Genomic DNA, 20,726 nt, shown 5'->3' with positions numbered 1-20,726 from the left:
AAGTCTCAGTTAAAGGATATCATAGATCGTAGTCGATCTGTCCTTAAAGTTAAATGATGATTATTTAAAAAGATAAATTAAAAGGGTTGGGTAAATGAGTATAAATGAGATATAAATGGATGAAGAAGTGTCTTAAATACCAAAGTTGGTTTGGGTTATTTAGTTTAGGTTACGCAAATTTAAGTTAAAGGACAAAATAAGAATCTTACCTCTGTCAGTTCTAGATTGTGATCTTTTTCAAAAAAGACTTTTTATTAAAACGAGAATTAGTGATAAAAAAAAGGTACAAAAATTCTACTCGACTGAGCGAGTGAGGAAAATAATAATTCTGAAGATTCAGGTTGATTTGGTTCTCAGCTCTTTGGCTGAGACAAACTTGCACCTGCAGTCTAGACTTCAAACATCATTTTCCCTTTTTTCTTCATGCTCTGGATGAAAATGACATTTGCAAATTCTAAATTTTTAGTATAAAAAATCAATAATTTAAATGATCAGGTCAATTTATCAGTGTTGCACCTGCCGTATTTAATTAAAAAATCAAAGTTTTTTGCAAGGATCGCAAAAGGACTGTGTGCTTTGTCGCCGCGCTGAATTTTAGATTAAATTTCAGTTTAACTTCTTAAAACGCTTCATTTTCACCAAAAATAGGTGAACTTTAGATTATGCTGAATTGAACTAGCTTAAATTGCTCTTTGGGGCCTGATATGGGTAAATTGTGGGTTAATTTGGACTTAGTTTGTTTTAATTATGATGATTTGGACCAAAATTCAGCAAAAATTGGTTAAAATGGAAGTTTATTCAGGCTAATTGAATAAACCTTGATCAAAAATTGGCAAATTTTTGTTAAAATTGGAGCTTATCTGGCTTAATTGGACCTCTTCTGACATAGTTTGGCCAGTTTTTTTTTAAATGCGAGTTTATCTGGCTTAACTGGACTTACTTTTACATAAATTGGGCAAAATTTTTTTTAAATAAATTTTTAATTAGATTAATCGGATTTATTTTGACCATAAATGGGCAAATCTTTTTCAAAATGAAAGTTGTTCTAACTTAACCGGACTTTTCTTTACTAAAATTGAAATTGATCAAAACTTCTTTTAAAATAGAAATTTATCTAGCTTAATCGTATTTATTTTGACTGAAATTGGACACAATTTCAATAGAATGGACGTTTTCCTAGCTTACTTGGCGTAAAAATGAGCAAATTTTTGTTAAGCTAGAAGTTTATCTAATATAATCGACATTGCTCTGACAGTAAATGGGCAACAAATTTGTTAAAGTGGAAAATTATCAATTTTAGTTGGACTTATTTTGACTAATTTTGGGCAAGATTCTGTTAAAATGGGCATTGACCTAGCTGAATTGGATTCATTTTGACCTAAATTGGACCAAATTTCTTTAAAAGAAGTTTATCTAAATTAATCGGACTTACTTTTATTTAAGCTTGGGGAAGTTTTAGTTATTTTTTTTTCTTATATAGCTTATCTGTGTGTGCTTGTTTTAATTTTTATCTAAACTTAGCATAGATTCAGTGAGCTTCACTCAATTTGATCGTCGAAAAACAATTGTCCGAAAAGAAACCTACCTTAAAGTTTCTTCCCTAATGAGCGTAGATCGTTCCTTCCCATTTTGGACCAAGTTTTTTTTCCCTGGTGAGATAATTAGATTTAGAGTTAAAATAAGTTAGGTTAGAAGATAAGCCTTGCACAAGGGTGAAACTAATATAAAGCACAATTGCACGATGAAGAATTGAGAATCAATCTCAATGCAGCAGAGGTTTGATTGTGTATATGATGGATGAAATCAATTTATCAATAATTTAGAGCACATTTAGAATGAATTCCGGACCTCTTACTCCCTTTTTAAGAATGATTTTTAAATATTTAATAAGTTTTTCGAGCACTTTTGGAATGTCTGGTGAAATGATGAAACTGTAAGTAGTGAGATTAACATGTGTTAGGAAGACTATTTTAGGTGAAAAGATCGTTAACCTGTTTAAATTATTTGTTTTTATTGGCCGATTTGGTCAGAGAAGGTTTCCTTTTATTTGGTATATAGTAGTTATAATGATAATGATTTAAAATTTCATGAGATAAAGTTAGCAGAAAGCTGTCAAGGACTGATGAGCGATAGAGAAGACATTGATAACCTTAACTCTATCTAGGAATATCTGGCAATAAGACGGTCAATTGGATTGCGGCCCCTAAATATAGATAACCTCTGTCTCTAGCTTTTTGAAGTAGGAAACTGACTAACAGAAACTCATTTTCCTAATATTTGCAATAACTCCAATTAGTTATTTTGTTTTCAGACCTATATATTTTTAATACGGGCTAGTTTTCTGCTCAAGTCGCACCAGTTTTACTAAGAGAAACGCGGAGTCGGTTGTTAGATCCTTTTGTTTCTATTAGTAACTAAAATTATCAGTTTCAGTTAAATGATATCATAGATCATAGTCAATCTGTCCTTAAAGTTAAATGATGATTATATAAAAAGATAAATTAAAAGGGTTGGTTAAATGAGTATAAATGAGATATAAATGGATGAAGAAATGTCTTAAATACCAAAATTGGTTTGGGGTATTTAGGTTAGGTTACGCAAATTTAAGTTAAAGGACAAAATTAGAATCTTACCTCTGTCAGTTCTAGATTGTGATCTTTTTCAAAAAAGACTTTTTATTAAAACGAGAATTAGTGATAAAAAAAGTAAAGAAATTCTACTCGACTGAGCGAGTGAGGAAAACAATAATTCTGAAGATTCAGGTTGATTTATTTCTCAGCTCTTTGGCTGAGACAAACTTGCACCTGCAGTCTAGACTTCAAACATCATTTTCCCTTTTTTCTTCATGCTCTGGATGAAAATGACATTTGCAAATTCTAAATTTTTTAGTATAAAAAATCAATAATTTAAATGATCAGGGCAATTTATCAGTGTTGCACCTGCCTTATTTAATTAAAAAATCAAAGTCTTTTGCAAGGATCGCAAAAGGACTGTGTGCTTTGTCGCCGCGTTGTCTGCTTTTTAAGGCAAGACAGTAAACCAGTCCGCCTAACTGGCGACATACTTGTTTTCAATATCCAGGCTAAAAGCAGCGGAAACAATTGAATCCAATCTTATAAGAATTATTTAAATCGGAAGGATATTTAAAATGTTAGAAAACTAAGTTAAACTATAAGTTAGTGTAGTATTTGCAATACTACAGTACCTGAAGGTCAAAGACTCGTAACTGTGCAACACCAAGGACGCTGATTGTGTAAAACTAAATGAATCCGCTGACACTGACTGGGCTGGAGACGTGGATATTGGAAGGTCATTTTCCGAATACAGCTTTCATTTACAGAAGACAGCTGCAGCAATCAACTGCAGCCATTTCTACCAGTAAAGCTGAAGACCAGGCAATGGCAGCAGCTGTGAAAGAGGATCTATATCGGGTTCACTTCTTGATGAGATGAGGAGGTAAATGATTGACCAACATTTACCAATGAGGACAACGAGAGCTGCATCATGAAGGGCAAGAATGCTGTCATCCCAAAGCGAACGAAACCCATCGATGTGATGTACCCCTTCAGAAAGAATCCTGTCATGTTAAAGCAAACGAATTACATCGATATGAAGTACAAGTGGAAGATGAGACATTCGAACTCCAGTATTGCCCTACCGAGATCATGCAAGCTGATTTGTTGACAAAATCCCTGTGCAAGACTAAGGTAGACCAAAAGCCTCTCAACTTCATGGCTTTTAGCCTAACATTGGACAAAGCCAGCTCATCCTGAGTTGGGTTGATGAGGTCAGAACATTTCGACAGCAGACAGATTAAATGCAGATTTTCAGTTTGGACGTCAAAACTGATTAAGTTAGTCATAACCAAAAATACAAATCAAGTTTTTTTTCTGATTTTCGACGGCACATAACGAGTTTAAACCTGATGATCGAATTATTGTGCATATTTAGTCCATTAGGAGCAAATTGTAGCAAAATTATGGTGGAATTAGAGTCGAAATATAGTCGAAATAGAATCGAGGTCAAATAAGAATCAAATCAGGTCAAGATAGAATCGAATCAACGTCAAAAAAAGCTAAATTTAGGGCCAAGGTAGCATCCATTAAGCGTCGAAATATGTTGGAGAACACAGACAAAAGTGAAAAAAAAAGAGCTGATAATCAATTTAATAAGAAGTCTTTGTGATGAAATTCAACAAAAGCAATTGTTCGTGTTCATTTTATCATCTAATGAAATCAAAGTTTAAAAGGAATTTCAACACAATCTTGCAGTTTTTGAACTGCAGCTCGGAATGCTGGATCTCGGAATGCTGCCAGATTAAACATTCCGAGCTGCTGTTTAGAGAAGTCATCAAAATAGCTTAAGTCTCTCTTAAGGTTTCTATAAAATCTTCCAAATTGCATAGCAAATACCAATTTTTTGACACCTTTAGATTATTTTGATTTGGATACTTCCTTCTAAAAATACTTTGAACGCAAAAATTTTGTTAGACTGAGCTCATAAACAGCTGTCGTTGTTTTTCACAGGGTCACAAATGCAGAACTGGTTGTCTTAGCCTTGGAATGAAAACGCTACTGGCTCTGTTTTTTTTTTCGTTTTTATTAAACTTTGAATTGAAAATCTAAAAGAAAAAATAATAATATTTAGTCATTGACCAAAACTTAACCCTAAGAAATCTATCAATTAGCTGTATTCCGCAACTAAAAACCTTATTAGTGTGTGTCTATAGAGAGTTTTTCGACCAATAATGATGTTTCTTTGAAGCATTCCGTTTGAGCAAATGATACCAAAGTTATGCAAAATGCATCTCGTTTTATTTCAAAGGCAAATTTTTCAAAAAACAAAAAAGCATGTTTTCGCGACCCATGTCTAGACTTTCGCGACCAAATTTTTGTATGTCCAGACTTTCGCGACCCATGTCCATACTTTCGCGACCAAATTTTGGTATGTCCAGACTTTCGCGGCCCACCGCGTGACTCATGTCCAGACTTTCCAGACTCAAACATTCGGCGCGACTATGCAATTTGGGTCTAAATCCGGAAGCGGGGCGACCCTCAAAGTCTGGACATGAGTCTAGGACCTCGACCGGGGCAGTTTAAGCTTCCCTATTTTTCAAGATAAACGCTACCTGCATTTTTTTCAAGGTAAATGCTAATTTTGTTTACTATTTGTTGTTTTGTTGGTTTGCTGATAGCTTCTTGCGCTTTCCTCGGTACTATCAAAAATTGCTTGAATAGTGATGTTGCTAGCTAAGAATGCATTCCGCCGGCCCCGCGCTATCTACAAATCGCATGTATACCGAATGATTCGCTAACCTAACTTAAACCTTAAAATCCTAAAATACTAATATTTTCGCTATTATCATTTTTTTTGTATTTTCTATTAGTTTTTTATTAGTTTTTTTATCAGTTTTATTTCTATACGTTTTATTTCTATAGCCTTCAGAAAAATATACGTTTTCCTTTTGTGTGAACTAAGTTTTAGAATTGGCGCCACTAATTAAAGAGTTTGGCGCGACTTTGTCAAGACGACTTCTGCGAGGTTTTGTTAAGATTTTGTTGTAATTATGTAAAAGATATTGGCTCGGCTAAGTTGACATTGGAGCGACTAGGCTTCACCTTTGACTTGTTTAAATTAAAATATTGAATCACCGCGTAACCAAGTTAAGTAAAAGCTTCACAGCGAAACTTCGACCCGCGTATCGCAATTACGAATTTCGGCCTAAAAATGGTACGAAGCGCGACCTCCAAGGTCATTGATTAAATCGCGGCCGAACCTAAAATTTTGTCGCATTATATGGGAACTCAACAGAATGAACAATTATAATTGATTGCTGCTTTGAGTCCAGTAGAAAATGGTTTTGAAAGTAATAGGTAGTGAATTGGGATGGAAGGTCTGACTCATAGAGTAATTTCAGGTAGGGTACACCGTCTGCTCGTCACGCTATCTTATTTTCGGCCGGATAGATTCGTGCAACTTCTTAGTCTAATACCGATCTTAATCTTATTCTTATATCTCTTAGTCTCAATAGATCTAGAGTATACTGGTTTTGTTACGAGTCGGTCTCTTGGAGAAAGCAACTAAGTTGTAAGTTAAATTCAAATTGCTCTGGTGCTGAAATTACAAGTAATTTCAGCACTTACAAATAAGTGGGTTGTTAGTTTGATGGAGTGTGATTGGTTAGTCTTTAATATTTTATAGGGATAAAATATCGTAATTATAACCAATAATAAATTATAGTTTGGATCTGGTTCCACCAGCTCCCCCTACTTGAGGAACTCTTCTGAGATTTGATAAATCTATGGCCAAGCTGCCTAAATTTGCGCAGCTGTGTGGAATGAGATTTCAGATCTACTTAACATCCCCCCCCCTATTGTACCTACTAAAGAATCTCCCCCCCCCCTTTCTTGAAAGGGGGGGGGGGGGATTGTTAAGTAGATCCGAGATTTCTTCAGTTATTTGTTGATTGAAGGTGATGGTGATGTCTGTAAAATGTTTAAAATGAGTGAAGTTCCAGCACAAAGTTTTATATTTGCTGTAAAAGGTTTAGATCGTTGTGCCTTCATAATTATCTTGATTGCATTCATCATGGGCTTCAATGATATTGTCAATCTCAATTTGTTTTTTGGACGTTGAATTGATTAATTGTGAACTGAGTGATTTTGTGAGAAGTTGTGTCGGTTTAAATTCAAAAAATTTAAGGACAAAAATTCCAAGTTATAGCAAAAAAGATAGAAAGTTGATTTAAAACATCAAAACTTTGCCTCCATCTACGGCAAGTATATTTTTCAATATTATATCTAACGATAATTTTTTCAAACTGCAAAGTAAGAAGCGTACTTTCCTTTCGAAGACAACTCAGACCAGCAAAACAAAATTAGCTAGTAGCACTGCATAGTTATCCCCTTATACATGGTCGAAATTGGTGGCTGATGGCTCCAGATAGTGTTTTTTGTCTCAAATTTCATGAAAATATCAAAAAGCGTAATCATATTAAAAATATTTCTACACAAAGTGGTGTGCTTATTTTGATCGAAAAGTAGAAAAAAATATATGCAAAAGTAGAAACTTTTTTTTGAATATTCCATTGCAAGAAAGATTGATCTTCATGTCTAAAATTGCTGCAAATACGGCATCCGCGCAAAAGCATTTGTTATAAGTCTCGTCGGAACTCTTATCAATCCTTCAGTTTCTATTCGCTATGAGTTCTGACACTATCAAAGTTGAACATGAAGAAGGATTAAACATTGCTGATTTATCACTGAATGCAATTGAATTGAAGAAAAACATGAAATTTAGCAAGCAAACAAATTGCTTTGAGAAATATAAACAATTTAACTCATTTCTAATTATTCAAAATCGATAGTGCTTGATTTTTTTAAATGTTCTATTATAATCAAAATTTATCCAAGAAGCTTCAGTGCGGGAAGCAATCAAAAAAAGCTGCAAAAGGTTTCAACTCAATTATCGAACGTCAAATTCTTAATTTCAAATTATATAATATTAAATAAAACATTAAAAACGTTAAATAATATGCAACCAAGGCTTTAAATTGTGAGAATCCAAGGGGCAAAACATAAAAAATTGGCAGCTTCTGAACAATATAAGCTAAGAAAAACAATCAGACCACTTTTTTCGCGAATTGAAATATTGTCTTCAGCAAAGCCGTTCTCCATTCATAGAATTAATACTTTAATCAACTACGTTTGCTTATAACTTTTTGAAAACCAAGCGTCTAAAAACAAAACTGAAACAAGGATAGCCGGTTACTGTGCAAGTAGCGCAGAATGTTCCAATCTTAGTATAAAAATATTTTAAAAAAGTTTTCAAATGAGTGTCGTTTTTTTTGAGTATTGTGATTTTAAAAAAATCTGAACGAAAAAAAAGAACTTAGGTATTTAAAAATGCATAATAAAATAGGTCAATTGCGAAACAGTTTTTGTAGAAAATGACACGCAAAACGAGGGAAAAAAAGTAATTAAGAAATTCAAAAAAACTTTTATAATTTTTTGCATTAAGATTTTGAACTTTGAAGTTTTTGATTCCCAATCTGGCTCTAAAATACTCCAAAAATTGAGTACAACCAGTTTTTTACAACTTGAGTCGGCTTAATTTTAAATCGAAATTGAACAAAAAAATTTAAAAAACTTAAACTGGTTTTTCTCGACACTTTCGGTATTTCTTAAAGTCATTCAAATCACGACTGAAAGGGCCCTAAAACGATATATCCTTGGAACAATTCCGATGATTGTTTTCAGTGGACGATTTTCAGATGGCCATAACAACTAATCAATTAAACGGAACTGAAATTTTAAATAAGTTGATCGAATTAAAACTAATACATGACAGAGATCAATTTGAGATTAGCAGTCCAAAAAAAGAGTTTTCTCTAATTCTTGTTTTCTTCTGTTTATTATCACTTGCATCATGCTTTGGCTTTGAAAAACTAATAGAAAGAAAACAACATAGAAACTGGGATTTACACTCATTGAATTTGCTAACATACAAATTCGAAAACAAAACGCTAATGTAGGATTAGTGATCCCAACACTTTTTCGACAAACTAAGAATTGCTCTAAGATAGCCCTAGCTTGCGTCTATAGATGTTTAAAATTGTACGCTACTACAGCCTAATGGCACAATCGAGTGATTAGTAGCTTAAGCTGAACGAATCAGGACTATCAATATTCCGAAAAAATTCAGGTTATGACTTTACTATCGATACTTTACAAAGAATCAAAAATTAAGCCTCTATAAAGATGTAGCAAAATCCTCGAACCCAATTGGTCCCTAAATAGCACTATTAAGAACCTGTACAAAGGTGCTCCACTAGGAGGCTACAACTTCTTGAGATCTTGAAAAATTCACTTGTTGCCTATATATAAAGATAGGCTTTGAAAAGTTTAGAGATTCCGACCACAAAGAGGTCAAATCTAATAAAATTTTGATGTCATTATCCTCCGGAAAGTGAATAATTAGTCTGCAAGAAGTTAGTCAACTAGGGGATAACAATTTTCCGAGATATCAAAAACTCCACCTGTTGCCTGTGTTTTAAGCTGGGGTAAAAAAACAATTTCACATCCCCCGCCAACACAGTGAATGGGTTTCGAAAGTTTTAAGGATAACGATACATATGGCTCGATCAAGGGACACATGCAACCATAGATGATGCGGAGATCGGAAGTTCCAGATGTAAACTGTTGACAAATGTCCTAAGTAAATAGTCCTCATCCCGGAATTCCTGAAATCGTTTCTCAGACCCCACTGAATGCAGGGAGCCAAATACTTAGGATAAGATAGATAATGGCAGGATACATCGTATGTCACAGTTTGAACCAAATCTGAAGAATGGACCAGTTGGTAAAAACACCCGTTAGATCAGAAGCGGGTAATTTACGCAAAATAACCAATCAGGGCATATTGATTTGTGATTTATGGCGGCAATGGACTCTGAAAACCCATCTCCGAACAAGGATCCACAGTGAACCAAACCCCTCCAACGAACCATTCCGGTGTTAAAATCGTTCCCACAAGAAAAATAATAATGGACTTTAGAATTGGGATAACCAGGGATTTTTAACGGGATATGGATAAAACTTGTTAGGTAGGACCCCGGAAGGATTTTAAGCCCGAATATAAAAAATGAACCCGGTGACCTTTAAATGGTTTTTAGGCGCTTAAGACTAAAGTTGCATGGAAAAAATGGGAATAAAACCGGAAGCGTGCGTATTTCCCAGACCAGTTTTGGGAAGTACTAATCGATCACTTATTTATAATTGGGCGAGTACTTGTCTCTTAGGAACTGAAGCAGAAGCTGAAGAGGGAATGGCTTTTACATGGTAACAATGAAGTAGTGGAATAATTAAAGTGGATGAATAACGATGAACGTGCAATGATGGCCGAGCCGACACTTCAGTGATAGCGGCAAATGCTACTGACAGGCAGCAGTAGATGTTTCGATTCGGAACGATCCGACCCGAGTGGCTTCACGTCAAGAGTTATCAGAGTTGGGCGGATGGAATAAACACTTTGTTTGGGTTGCCGATGCTAGCCGGTGAAAAAACGAACAGGTTAATTTGGTGCTGCCCACCTTTTTAACAGGCTGCGCCCTTAACGAACTTATGAGAATTCTGGTCAATTTCAGGGTGGAAATTGATGATTTCTCAGACTCGATTCGAGAGAGAATGCTGAATGAACTCGATAAGCGAATGATGCCATTCCAGAATCATGCAGGAGTGAAAGAGGACTTCAAAAATTGGATGCAAAGTGACAATCAAGGACTCAGAGAGTTCTCTCGGCGTGTAAGATCTCTTGACGATGTAGCCAATGCAAACGCGGCTGCCCAGGCTAGAGACGACATGAATCGCGAACAATTTATTGTCGGATTGTACGACGTGGAGCTGCAGAAGCTCCTCTTGCGAGAAACGTTAGGGAGTCTGGCCCAGACAGTGGCCCGTGGTCAGAGTCTGGAACTAGTGAATAAGAGGTCCAGAGCTAGAAACAGGAAGAGACTACACTTTCCGAGAGTCGTGGAAATGGTACCGGCGCATGTGGCTATGACCAGTCGTGGCGGAAAAGGACATACTGGTCGAACATACCCCAGTGGTGACAGATGCTGGGTGACAAACATTTTGTACTGGCCCGAGGATCGATCAACTGGTGAGTTTACAGAATGATCTTCTGACACAGACGCGGAAATTGACGGCAATGATGGGTAAGTTTGTCAATTCTATTATACCTGCCCCCTCCCCAATCGGAGAATCTACTCCGACCCGACCAGACCCAACGACCCCGACAGTTGTTTATCCCTTACTCCGAAGACTGTCGGACCCATTAACAAAACAGCGGATTCGGATGCTACGAAGTGAAGAATCTGGTTTCTCGCGGAAACTGCTATGCGTGCCGTCAGCCCAAAAACTTCGCGAAGGAAAGCCCCAGAAGACCACGGACCATATAAATTACCGAGGGCTGGGGCAGAAGAAAAATTCAAAGGAGGATTTGTCCCGGCCATTTTCAAAAGACAGCTGTAAATCAGACGATATGCCAGGCAGCAGAGCGACGTACGCAACCCTCCAGAGGAGGGCTAGAGTGAGATGGTACTTTGACATGAGCAATTAATGTCACTATTTGATCAAATACCCCTGCCACTGATGGCCAAGTAAAATCGCCAATGAGTTTGCAGCTGGAGACAGAGACACACAACGGGCATGCCAGTGTCATTCAGGTGATGGACGGTGCACCCTACAAGTCAGTTGCGGTTACCTGCGTGGGAGGAACATGCGCATATGTATTACTGAATACTGGAGCCACGACTAGCTTTATTCGAAGCGAGTTAGCTAGGATTCTTAAAGACAAGCCAGGGATGAGGCCGTACGACGGCCATTTACAGACAGCAGTCAGGCAAGGAATCAATTTTGACGGCCGAATCACAGCGAACCTAACGATAGGAGAAATTGACAATATTTTTGAAGCACTAGTAGTTCCTAGGTCGAAAAACCAGATGATACCAGTTGCGACTGGACTGACAGATGGATCTACGGTTCAGGTGCTGTATGCGACACTTAAACTGGTTCTAAAACAAATGCCCACTATACCACTTTATCCAGCTGAACAGAGAGAGCTGAACAGTACCAGGGCAAGGAACAGAGTGCAGAGACTTTGATGAATTTTGGCTCGAACGATGTAGTACCCAAATTTTGGCCATCCAACTACGAGTATCAAAGTGCTACGATGGTTGAAGAGAAAGGCGAAGAATTGGAAACGCGTTGGTCATCAGACGAAAATGACGCCAGCAAAAAGTACCCCGAAGTAGTCTCGCTAGAGTAAGCTATGAGAAAAATAGGATGGCCCTTTCCGGAGAACGTAGCCGCCTCCAGCGAGGTAGAGGAAGACAAAGGTGAGGCTGACCGCAGGGAATGAAAATCAGCCGAGTTTCCCTTATTGCAGAATCAAGACAAAGCTATCGCACATATGTACTACTGTGCGGAGTTATCAGACAAAAAGGGGGACATGTCGTCAATACGATCAAACATGATCCGGAAAGAGCAGGCAATCCAGCATGGACCCAAAGTGCTAGCGTGCCAAGATGGAAAGAGATGAGAATTAAAGGCGGAATACTCTAGAAGAAGTGGTTACAGTTAGCTGCTCCAGGCCAACCCATCTTTCCATCTGGCACGCTTAAGAGGAAAGAAGTTTTAAGACTCGATTCGATAGAGGCTGGTGGATGACGACTGGCTGCCGAAACGGTGGTGGTTAGAACGAGACAAAAACACTGGATGGCGACCATGAAGACTGACGTTGACAAAATGGTTCCGTGGTGCCTTAGCCATGCACGAAAGAGGATAGAAGGCAAGCGGAAGAGAGCAGCGGACCACGCTCCATTTGATATGGGAATTAGGTTCAACGCGATTGCGATGGATACTTTTGGACCCATGACAACGACAACGCGCGCTCCATTTAAGCATACACTGGTGATAACGGATTTATTCGCGTTGTGTGCGATTGCGGTTCCTCTTCTGTCAACAGAACCAGGTGAAATTGCGACAGAGATCGTGGAGCAGTGGTTGCTGAGTTTCGGCGACCTCAGTGTCTTCTGCACAGATGAAGGAGGAAGTTTGGTGGCAAATCGAGCCACGAGATGAGTCAATTTTAGGTTATCAACAAAAATTTTACTGACACGTATCAGCGAAACTTTACAGCCCTCGAACTTTCTGCACAACACGATAATCAACCGGATAACGGGGTATACAACGCTAAGTTTGGCGAATGGGCAGGAAAACCATTATTCTATTGATTTTTTTCACGCAAAACCTCCTGAAAAATGACTAGCGAATCATACGGTGCGAGAGAAGTACTGAGTACCAATCAGCGTCAACAAAAAAATCAGTATTCGAAGAAAATTCACAGGGAGGGAACCTTATGCGACTGGCGACAAAATGTAGGTTTGAGCGGATCAAATTGAAGAAATCTTTCGATCCATTGGAAGAACCATATGCTGTGATGGCCAGGATCTCCGAAGTGATTTACAAGTTGACACAGCAATCGACTCCCAGAAAATTGAAGTTTTTGAAATGCATCAACTGTTGCTATGTGCAGAGAGCAGGGGAAAACCAGAAGAAGCTGCCGCTAGAAGCGACGAACAGCACATTTGTCGCCCAATTTTTTTGATGATCTGGAGATGTATGTTAAAGACGAGGCGTTGATGCTTCACCTTGATGCTCAGAGTTCGGATGAACTTCTTGAACTTTAAAAAGACTGGCTTATGGGTCTACGATTACGTTTTAGGAATTATAACGCGGAAACTAGGAAGGGTTGTTGGGATATTCAGTTTTAGCGTGATGATTATATCATGAACTGGTAAATAGGACCAAAGGACAAGAGTAATGGTAAATTTGTTTACAAAAACAGTAAAAGAAAACAGTGGACTCCCGGCAACAAAAAGGTCAAATCTGAAAATTTTGATGTCATCTTCCTCTAGAATCGGAATAACGAGCCTGCCTTGTGTAGGTCCACCGAGTGAGAGCCCATTGTAACCCAAACCCCTCCTACGAGCCGTTCTGGTGTTAATAGCGCTCCCAAAGGAAAAGTGATAATGGATCTTAAAAACGATCTAAATTGGAAGGTATTAATGGGACATGGATGAAACTTGATAGGTTGGTTTTCCTTAAAAGATTGAGCCCGAAAATAAAAAATAGACCCGGGGTGATTTTTAAAAGGTTTGTGGGCGTTTCACTACATTTTCATAGAAAACCACGTGATTAACACCAGAAAGTGATGTATGTCCCATCCAAACTCATCGAAAGGAAGAATCGATCACCGAATTATAATTTGGTGGGTACTTGTCCATTAGGAACAGAAGTAGGAGTGTAAAGGTAATAGCTTTTACATGGTAACCTTGCCGTAGTGAATTGATTAAAGTAGACTTGGCAAACTTTGGAATCAGCTAGGCTCGGCGAATGAGGTACTCTTAGAAATTGAGTCAAACTAAAGTAAAGTACTCCCAGAGGAAATTGGCCCTAAAAGAAGCGTAATGTGGAAGTCTGTCTTTGATATAGGATGAACGGATGGACTGTCTACTTCCCGGAGGTGGCTTTTTAGCACAGGTTTGTTTCCCCTTATAAACGAATTACGTTCCCATATTAGCTAGAAGGTCGCGATTGGAATAGCGTATAGCTTTGATTCTTAGATGCTTGGAGTGAGCTAGCAACCCGTGGAAAATGTCTACTCCTATCCCCGGGAGGTCGAAACGTTAACGGGATAGCTAAACAAAAACATTGGGAGATTGGCTAATAAAATATAACTTGCTTTGAGGTGAAATTGGTATTGTTCTTTGCATAACTTTTTATAGAGAAACCTATAAAGAACTTGGAACTTAGTGTTCATGTCTTCAGTGGCGAAATCAGTTTAAATTTTAGAAAAAGGGTACCAAAGTAAATATCAAGATACGATCGTAACTCTAACTATAACTAAAACTCAAATAGAAAAACATTGAGGAGATTAATCATGAGCCCACTCGTAGGAAGCACAAAATGGGCTATTAAATATAGTAGTTGGTTCTCGGTTAGGTAAAGAACAAGTTTTGCAGGGACGAGGGTTTTTAAAGTAGGTAAACAGTTGTATCGAATCAGATTTGAGAACAGTGATTCTCGAAGTTAGCGAGATCAGTTAAAGTAACTCAAAAGATTAGTGATCTGTAGAGGCAGGTCAAACTGAGTAGTTGAGCGGAATTACGATGGGTAATTGGTTAATTGTGACTCTAGAGAGAGAGAATCGCTTAGTTGATTTAGTTAAACTTTATTTAGGCAATGGTGCTGATGAATCGCGGACTCTTTCCTTCGATTAATTTATTAGATTTTCTTTTGAGCATTCAGAGACTTCTGTACTTGGACCTAGTTTACAGGAGTTGATTAGTTCTCTGTTCTTTTATGTGTCCTGATTGACAAGCAGGACACATAAAACCCAAAAAACTGATTGTCTTTTTTCTCTTTTTATGATTGTCATCATTAAATGCTACAGATTCTGGTAGTTCAACTAGGGTCGAACCCCTAAAGAAGAAGGCTTCCATTAAAATGGAAAATAAATGAAAATATGCCAAGCCATACAATTTCCATTTTAACGAAATTGCTGAATAAATATTGTTTCCATCAGAAAACTATTTTTAAGCTGCGATACCATAGTTTTGATAAAACCAATGAAAGTAGCTTAAATGATTTTTCTTTAAAAAAACTATAGCTATAAACACTATATGTGTTAGACTGGACTTTTATTTTTTTTCTATGAAATGCTATAATTGATTGAATTCGATGAAGTTCAACCCAGGATCTGTTTCAAATAAGAAACGATGAGCAATTGTACCCACGGCTGGATCTGGGATTTTCTCGAGGGACGGGGGCGGATTTCCAAAAAAACCAAAAATGTTGTCTACTTTTTTAGGTCGACCAAATTGATTTTCCGAGCTCTCCCAAAACACTTGGAAGTTTTGGCCAAACTTTGTGAGACGCAGGCAAAATGTAAAAAAAAACAGGCCAAAAAAGGCTTTTTAGGCACTTTTTGGAAAGTTTTAACCATAAAATTGCGTTTTTTCGGCGCGCGCTCCCCCCTCAAAATTATTACATTTTTGTGCCGAAGGCCCCTTTAGAAAAACTTTAGGGTCAGTCAGTTTAAAAATGAATCCTCCAAAGAGTACAAAGGGGGAGGGAACCTTTGGGTCCTCAGCGGGTCGAATCCTTGAAGAAAAAGCATCCGCCCCACATTCCCTCCCCCCGCCCCCTCCCCTAAATCCGCCTCTGGTTGTACCATTGTAATCTTAGTCTTAGAAACATTGCAGAACAATTGTCATTTTGCTACGAGGCACCACGTCCATTCATTTATGAAAAATTGTTTGGTTTGCGATTTTTATCAAGTTTAATATATAAAATTATGCCATTATACTCAAATTTAGGCAAAAAGTGACAATTTAACGAAGATGCAATGGTTGAGTTTAATTCCTCAAACAGTGGGATCTTCAGGGAAAATACTTTGAACTTCTACGGGGTAATTCTTCCCATATATCCATTTATGCTGACGGCCACACCTCACTTCCATCGCTGCCTCACCAGAGTAGGGGTCATCATAGTTGGCTGACACACTCTGGAGGAAGGTCGATTGGGGGTCACATCCCAAACTGAGAAGAGTGTCAGCCACATCTGCGAAGTCCTCGTCCGACATTAGATTGTCTTGGAACTGTTTCATGGTCATTCCCACGTTAGAAGGCGACATTACGTGCCAGTCTCCCTCCAAAGTTGTCCCTTCTGAAATTTTTCATTCTTTAGATGTATGAGGGATAAACTGAAAGTTGACAGAGAGAAGAGAAAAGCAGAGTTTTTTTGGCCCTTTTAAGCGTTAGAGGAAAAAGCGATCAACTGATACCACTTTCATAGAACGGGTATCACTGTTTTTTATTCACAAACCTCATCACTGTTGAGTTGAAATCCTTGGAACGCAATTAAAGAAAAAAGGACAAGCTATAAAAGAAATTTATTTGAATTGTTACTTCCTAGGAGTTGTTCAATACGAAATTGAAGTTTAAATAGCATCCTGAAGGCATACGAAAGTTTCTCACCTGAAGTTAAAACCAGCTCACACAGCACGACCACCACAACTGTAGCTAAACATCGTAGTTTGAACCAATGAAACTAATATCAAATCAAATCTGCCGCCCGACCTCTTTTTTAGTCCAAAAAACTACTATTAGTTTTAGTTCAAACACTCATCACCGGCATATGAGGTAAGATTGTCCCCCATACATAATGAATTTATTGATACCAAAGGGCAGATTTTGCCGAAATTTGTTCTCAGCCGTCCGAACTTCTCAGCTGTTCTTGTCGGCTACTGCTATATTTACAAGAATAGGGTGAAAAATAGGCGATGGCTTTCTGCTTTTGCAACCAACCAACACTCAATAAGAAGTAAGAGAGATCCCAAAAAGAAATAGCGAAAAGAACAAATAATTTTACCTACCGAGAAATTCAGCGGAATATTTCATTCTCGAAAGTTTCCAGAAATAGTTTTTGACAGAGAACTAATATTTCCGGATCTCTTTAACTTTTCCCCCTATTGCAAAAGGCAGGGATTCGCTACCGTACAAAATACACATATGCTTAAGCGTTGATTTAAGTGATTATAAGAGTGGCTACTCTATAATAGATACCATAGGGGACAAACAGTTAGAGAGATCCATATTTCATACCAAACAGTTACACAATAATTAATAAAATGAATTTGGTTTGATCAGGAAAGCATAAATTGTCGATCCTCTATCCGTATATGGCTAGTCCATCCAAAATGCATTGACAGGTGGTGTTGAACATTTGCTTCCAAAAAATCAGCTTAATTATTTTATAATCCAGTTCGAGGAAAATGAAGACCAGATTGTCAAAATAATTAGAGAGTGATTTAATTTCCAAACGTTTCAACAAGACTGCTCGTATCAGGGCGAAGCCTTGAATGTTCCGAGTGACTTTTTTTAAATTTGAACTTTTGTGAAAACATCCCCCCCACTCGCCAAATAAACTACAAAAAGATAGTATTCGCTCCTAGTAACAAATCAGTTATGGCAAATAAGCTTTCTTCAAACAGTTTCTAAGACCGATTAAATCTCCGCTTACGCTTTAATAGCGCGAGTTATATCGTTCGTTAATTGTATCAAGTTGGCCGAAAGGCGATCTTTAAATCATTTTTCATTCAATAATTGTACGAAAAATGATCACCGGTGAAATATCTTTTCAACTTTAAGCTCAGGACAACAATACCTTGATTGAATGATATTTAAAAAATCTGTCAATAATTCGTTTTGGCCCGGACCGCGCTCCAATCAAGTTTCTTGGTACATCACAATTTATATGCTTGCATATGACAATCAATAAATGTTCAAACTGAACCACTACTTAGGCGAGAGGCGATCCTGTTGAATGCAACTTAATTATTTTATAAAATGGATAACAAAACTGCTCGTATACACGGCAAAACCCAGAATATTTCGACTGCCCTGAATTCACATCGAATAGTTTTTGTGAAAAAAAATATCAATCGTGAAAATAATTTGAGTTGTACTAAATTACAACGATTGATTAGCTAACCTCAATTCAATTTGGAATGATTTTGCTCAGCAGGGTAACTCGCACGCATAAGAAATTCCCGTTGCGCTTTCATCATTATGAATTAAAACTTCAAAGCGCGCATAAGTTAGCTCAGAGCTTGGCCAAATTGGCAGTTTTCAAACTCCCATAGTTTTGCAAAAATCGATTGGAGGTTCAAAATTTTCTTACATTTGATTTCAGGGGTTCGCTATCTTCAGGGGAATTATAAACATGGCGAAAAATTATTATTTAGATCGCCAAAAGTTGACTGAAAAAAAACCACTCATAGCATAAATATTCCGTTTACTTTGAAAATCGGAACAATAATCTGCCCGCACTGAGTTTTTTGGATAATAAACGCTTATAATAAGTTTTCATTGGCCAGTCTCCACATAACTAAAAAAAATTGATTAAAATTGATTAAAAATATAATATAATTTTTTTTGGCAAAACAATGTAATCCATTTTACTTGATTAAAATAGTTCATAATAAATTATCAGTTTTTTTTAATAAAATTTGTCTGAAACACTAGCAATTGTTTTTAATTTGATGCACGCTTTATTAGAAAAGTACAAAAATGAGATTTAAATTGGCTAAAAAAACTGTTTTATCGAACTTTTTCCTTCAAATTTTCTTCTTGTCCTTTAACCCACATTTAGCTCCTTTTCGAGTCAACCCTACCCCTCCACCCCGTGTTAATGTATTATGAACGTTTTAATGGATTTTTGCATACTGAAGTCACTCAATTAAAATTTCCTAAAATTCAATTTTCATGCTTTATTGAGTCAGGAACATCGACTATATGTTCCTGACTTATTAAAGCATGAAAAGAAATTTTCAAGCAAAAAAAAATTTTGCTTGAATTTTTTTGCCAATATCATCAAAGAAAATCAACTATTTTCCATGAAACTCTGGTGCGGGAGCATTTGAATAGATTTCTGCAGTATAATTTTGTTTAGTTTATTATCTTTCCGACTTTCGGAGAAAATGACGGTAATTTTGTAATAAGGTTGGTTTTTTACGATAAACTTCAATTTTTTAACTAATCTTTTTCACTGGCCTTCATTTTATTCGGCGACTATTTTTGTAGTTACGCACAACGTGGGAAAAAATTTAGCTCAATTTCCAATATTGATTTAATGTTTGACGCACATCTATAACATTTATTGCTTTGTACTTGATATTGCAAGTAGGAAAAAATTTCAAAACAATCTAGAAAATCTTTTTTATCAAGATATGATGAAGATAAAAATTTTTCATCTTGAACATTTTTGAAAATTTTTTTGAGTAATTTTCTCTAAAACAAATAAACAATTTTTTTAAACATACATTTTTGTTGTTCTGATCAACTAGAAGTGGAAACTGTCAGTTTTGTCAACGTTTTGCCAGAGATATTGAGCAAGTTTGAGTCCTCAGTTAGGTCAGCTATTTTTCTCTTGATTGGAGCTGAACAGTGAAAACTCGAAACATTTCCAGATTGAGAAAAACAGTCAGAACAATGTTGTTTTTCGGACCAATTAAAAGTGAATTTGCAGTGTATTTTGCTATAAAATTTACTTTCATCTATGTTGATTTTCCACTAAAATTTATATAAAGTGTTTGCCGCTCCATCTTCGCAAAAAACACCTGAAGATTCTCAGTACACTTCAAGTTTGATTAAAATCTAGATTTTGGTTAATTTTTTCTGCAAAAACACCAGTGCAGTGTTGAAAACGTTAGTCAGTCAATATGAAAATTCCGATGATCAGCAACTTGTTGCCCCGCTCGTACGAGAGAGCGATCCTTTAAACTTCCTCCGGTGTTTTGGTTGATCTGCACAATTCCTTTTATGCTTCGCGGTTATTCATATTTACGATTAATACGTCCCTGAAGATACGATCTTCCAACGTTCCGAAATTGCATCGGACCGAAAGTCCGCTTAGAACAGAGTGGAACTGCTCCAGATTTTTATTGATGAATTGTTTCTGAGAGAGAAGTTGGAATGTCTCATATGTCTCGTTCCTTCTCTTCTTGAATTCCGTCTCCAGTATGTCTAACATCCTTGGGTAACGAAACGTTGAGAGATCCAGATGAGGTCGTCTCTTGTGCAACTCGTCCTGCCCCTTTTCCTCCAGACACAATTACAAGTTTGAAATTAATATTTGTTCTGATTCCAATCGATTCTTTCCGTCAACTTCCTCGGGCAAAGCGGTGACTTGGGCTGCAGTAAGGGTCGCTGCGTAGTAGTAGTTTTCGGGTTGATTGTGTGCTTTGCCACCATTCCCCATTGAAATCTCTTTATCCAGAACTCCCACATCATTGGCGGTTCAGTCCATTTCGATGGCCAGAATCCTGTAATACCAAGTGAATTTTCCCCCACTTGAGACTGCTGGCTGCGCCATGTTGAAAACGTTAGTCAGTCGATATGTAAGTTCCGACGATAAGCAACTGATCTCACAAAGTTAACAATAAGAGGGATCGTATAGGGCAACCAAGGGTGACAGACAATACCAAGGGCAACACCTGCTAATAGATTAATTAGCACCACGTTTGACAAATGATTGACAGTTAGAAATGAGACTCTCACGAACTGTTTTAGCACTATACAACAGCAGGGAGGTTTTTAGCTA

The 20,726-nt window shown here is 37.2% G+C and overlaps 2 protein-coding genes across 3 annotated transcripts in view; both read right to left on the bottom strand.

Moving 5' to 3' along the window:
• LOC134841697 (protein wntless homolog B-like) overlaps window positions 1–20,726 on the bottom strand; it is a 487,665-nt gene that overhangs the window by 270,228 nt on the left and 196,711 nt on the right. The window lies entirely within an intron of this gene.
• On the bottom strand, window positions 15,928–17,310 carry LOC134842766 (uncharacterized). 2 transcript variants are annotated; one of them, XM_063859245.1, is made up of 4 exons: window positions 17,228–17,310; window positions 16,999–17,076; window positions 16,601–16,645; window positions 15,928–16,289 (listed from the first exon to the last, which is right to left on the bottom strand). In XM_063859245.1, the coding sequence occupies exons 2-4, from the start codon at window positions 17,021–17,023 to the stop codon at window positions 15,988–15,990; spliced, it is 372 nt and encodes a 123-aa protein (XP_063715315.1). In that variant the 5' UTR covers window positions 17,024–17,076; window positions 17,228–17,310; the 3' UTR covers window positions 15,928–15,987. The 2 variants fall into 2 exon arrangements, with proteins under 2 accessions (XP_063715315.1, XP_063715314.1); XM_063859244.1 differs by having other exon boundaries at window positions 15,930–16,289; window positions 16,999–17,232.

This window comes from Symsagittifera roscoffensis, chromosome 3 (assembly GCF_963678635.1).
Source record: "Symsagittifera roscoffensis chromosome 3, txSymRosc1.1, whole genome shotgun sequence".
Classification (NCBI taxonomy): Eukaryota; Metazoa; Xenacoelomorpha; order Acoela; family Convolutidae; genus Symsagittifera; species Symsagittifera roscoffensis.
This window is presented reverse-complemented; position numbering and strand designations above follow the sequence as displayed.

What these genes read in the sequence shown, in the direction of transcription:
- LOC134842766 (XM_063859245.1), bottom strand. Translation starts at nt 17,023, where the DNA reads ATGAAATATTCCGCTGAATTTCTCG. An exon ending in ATATTCCGCTGAATTTCTCG is followed by an intron (nt 16,646 to 16,998) that starts GTAGGTAAAATT and finishes TACGATGTTTAG; the next exon opens with CTACAGTTGTGGTGGTCGTG. An exon ending in TGAGCTGGTTTTAACTTCAG is followed by an intron (nt 16,290 to 16,600) that starts GTGAGAAACTTT and finishes GAAAAATTTCAG; the next exon opens with AAGGGACAACTTTGGAGGGA.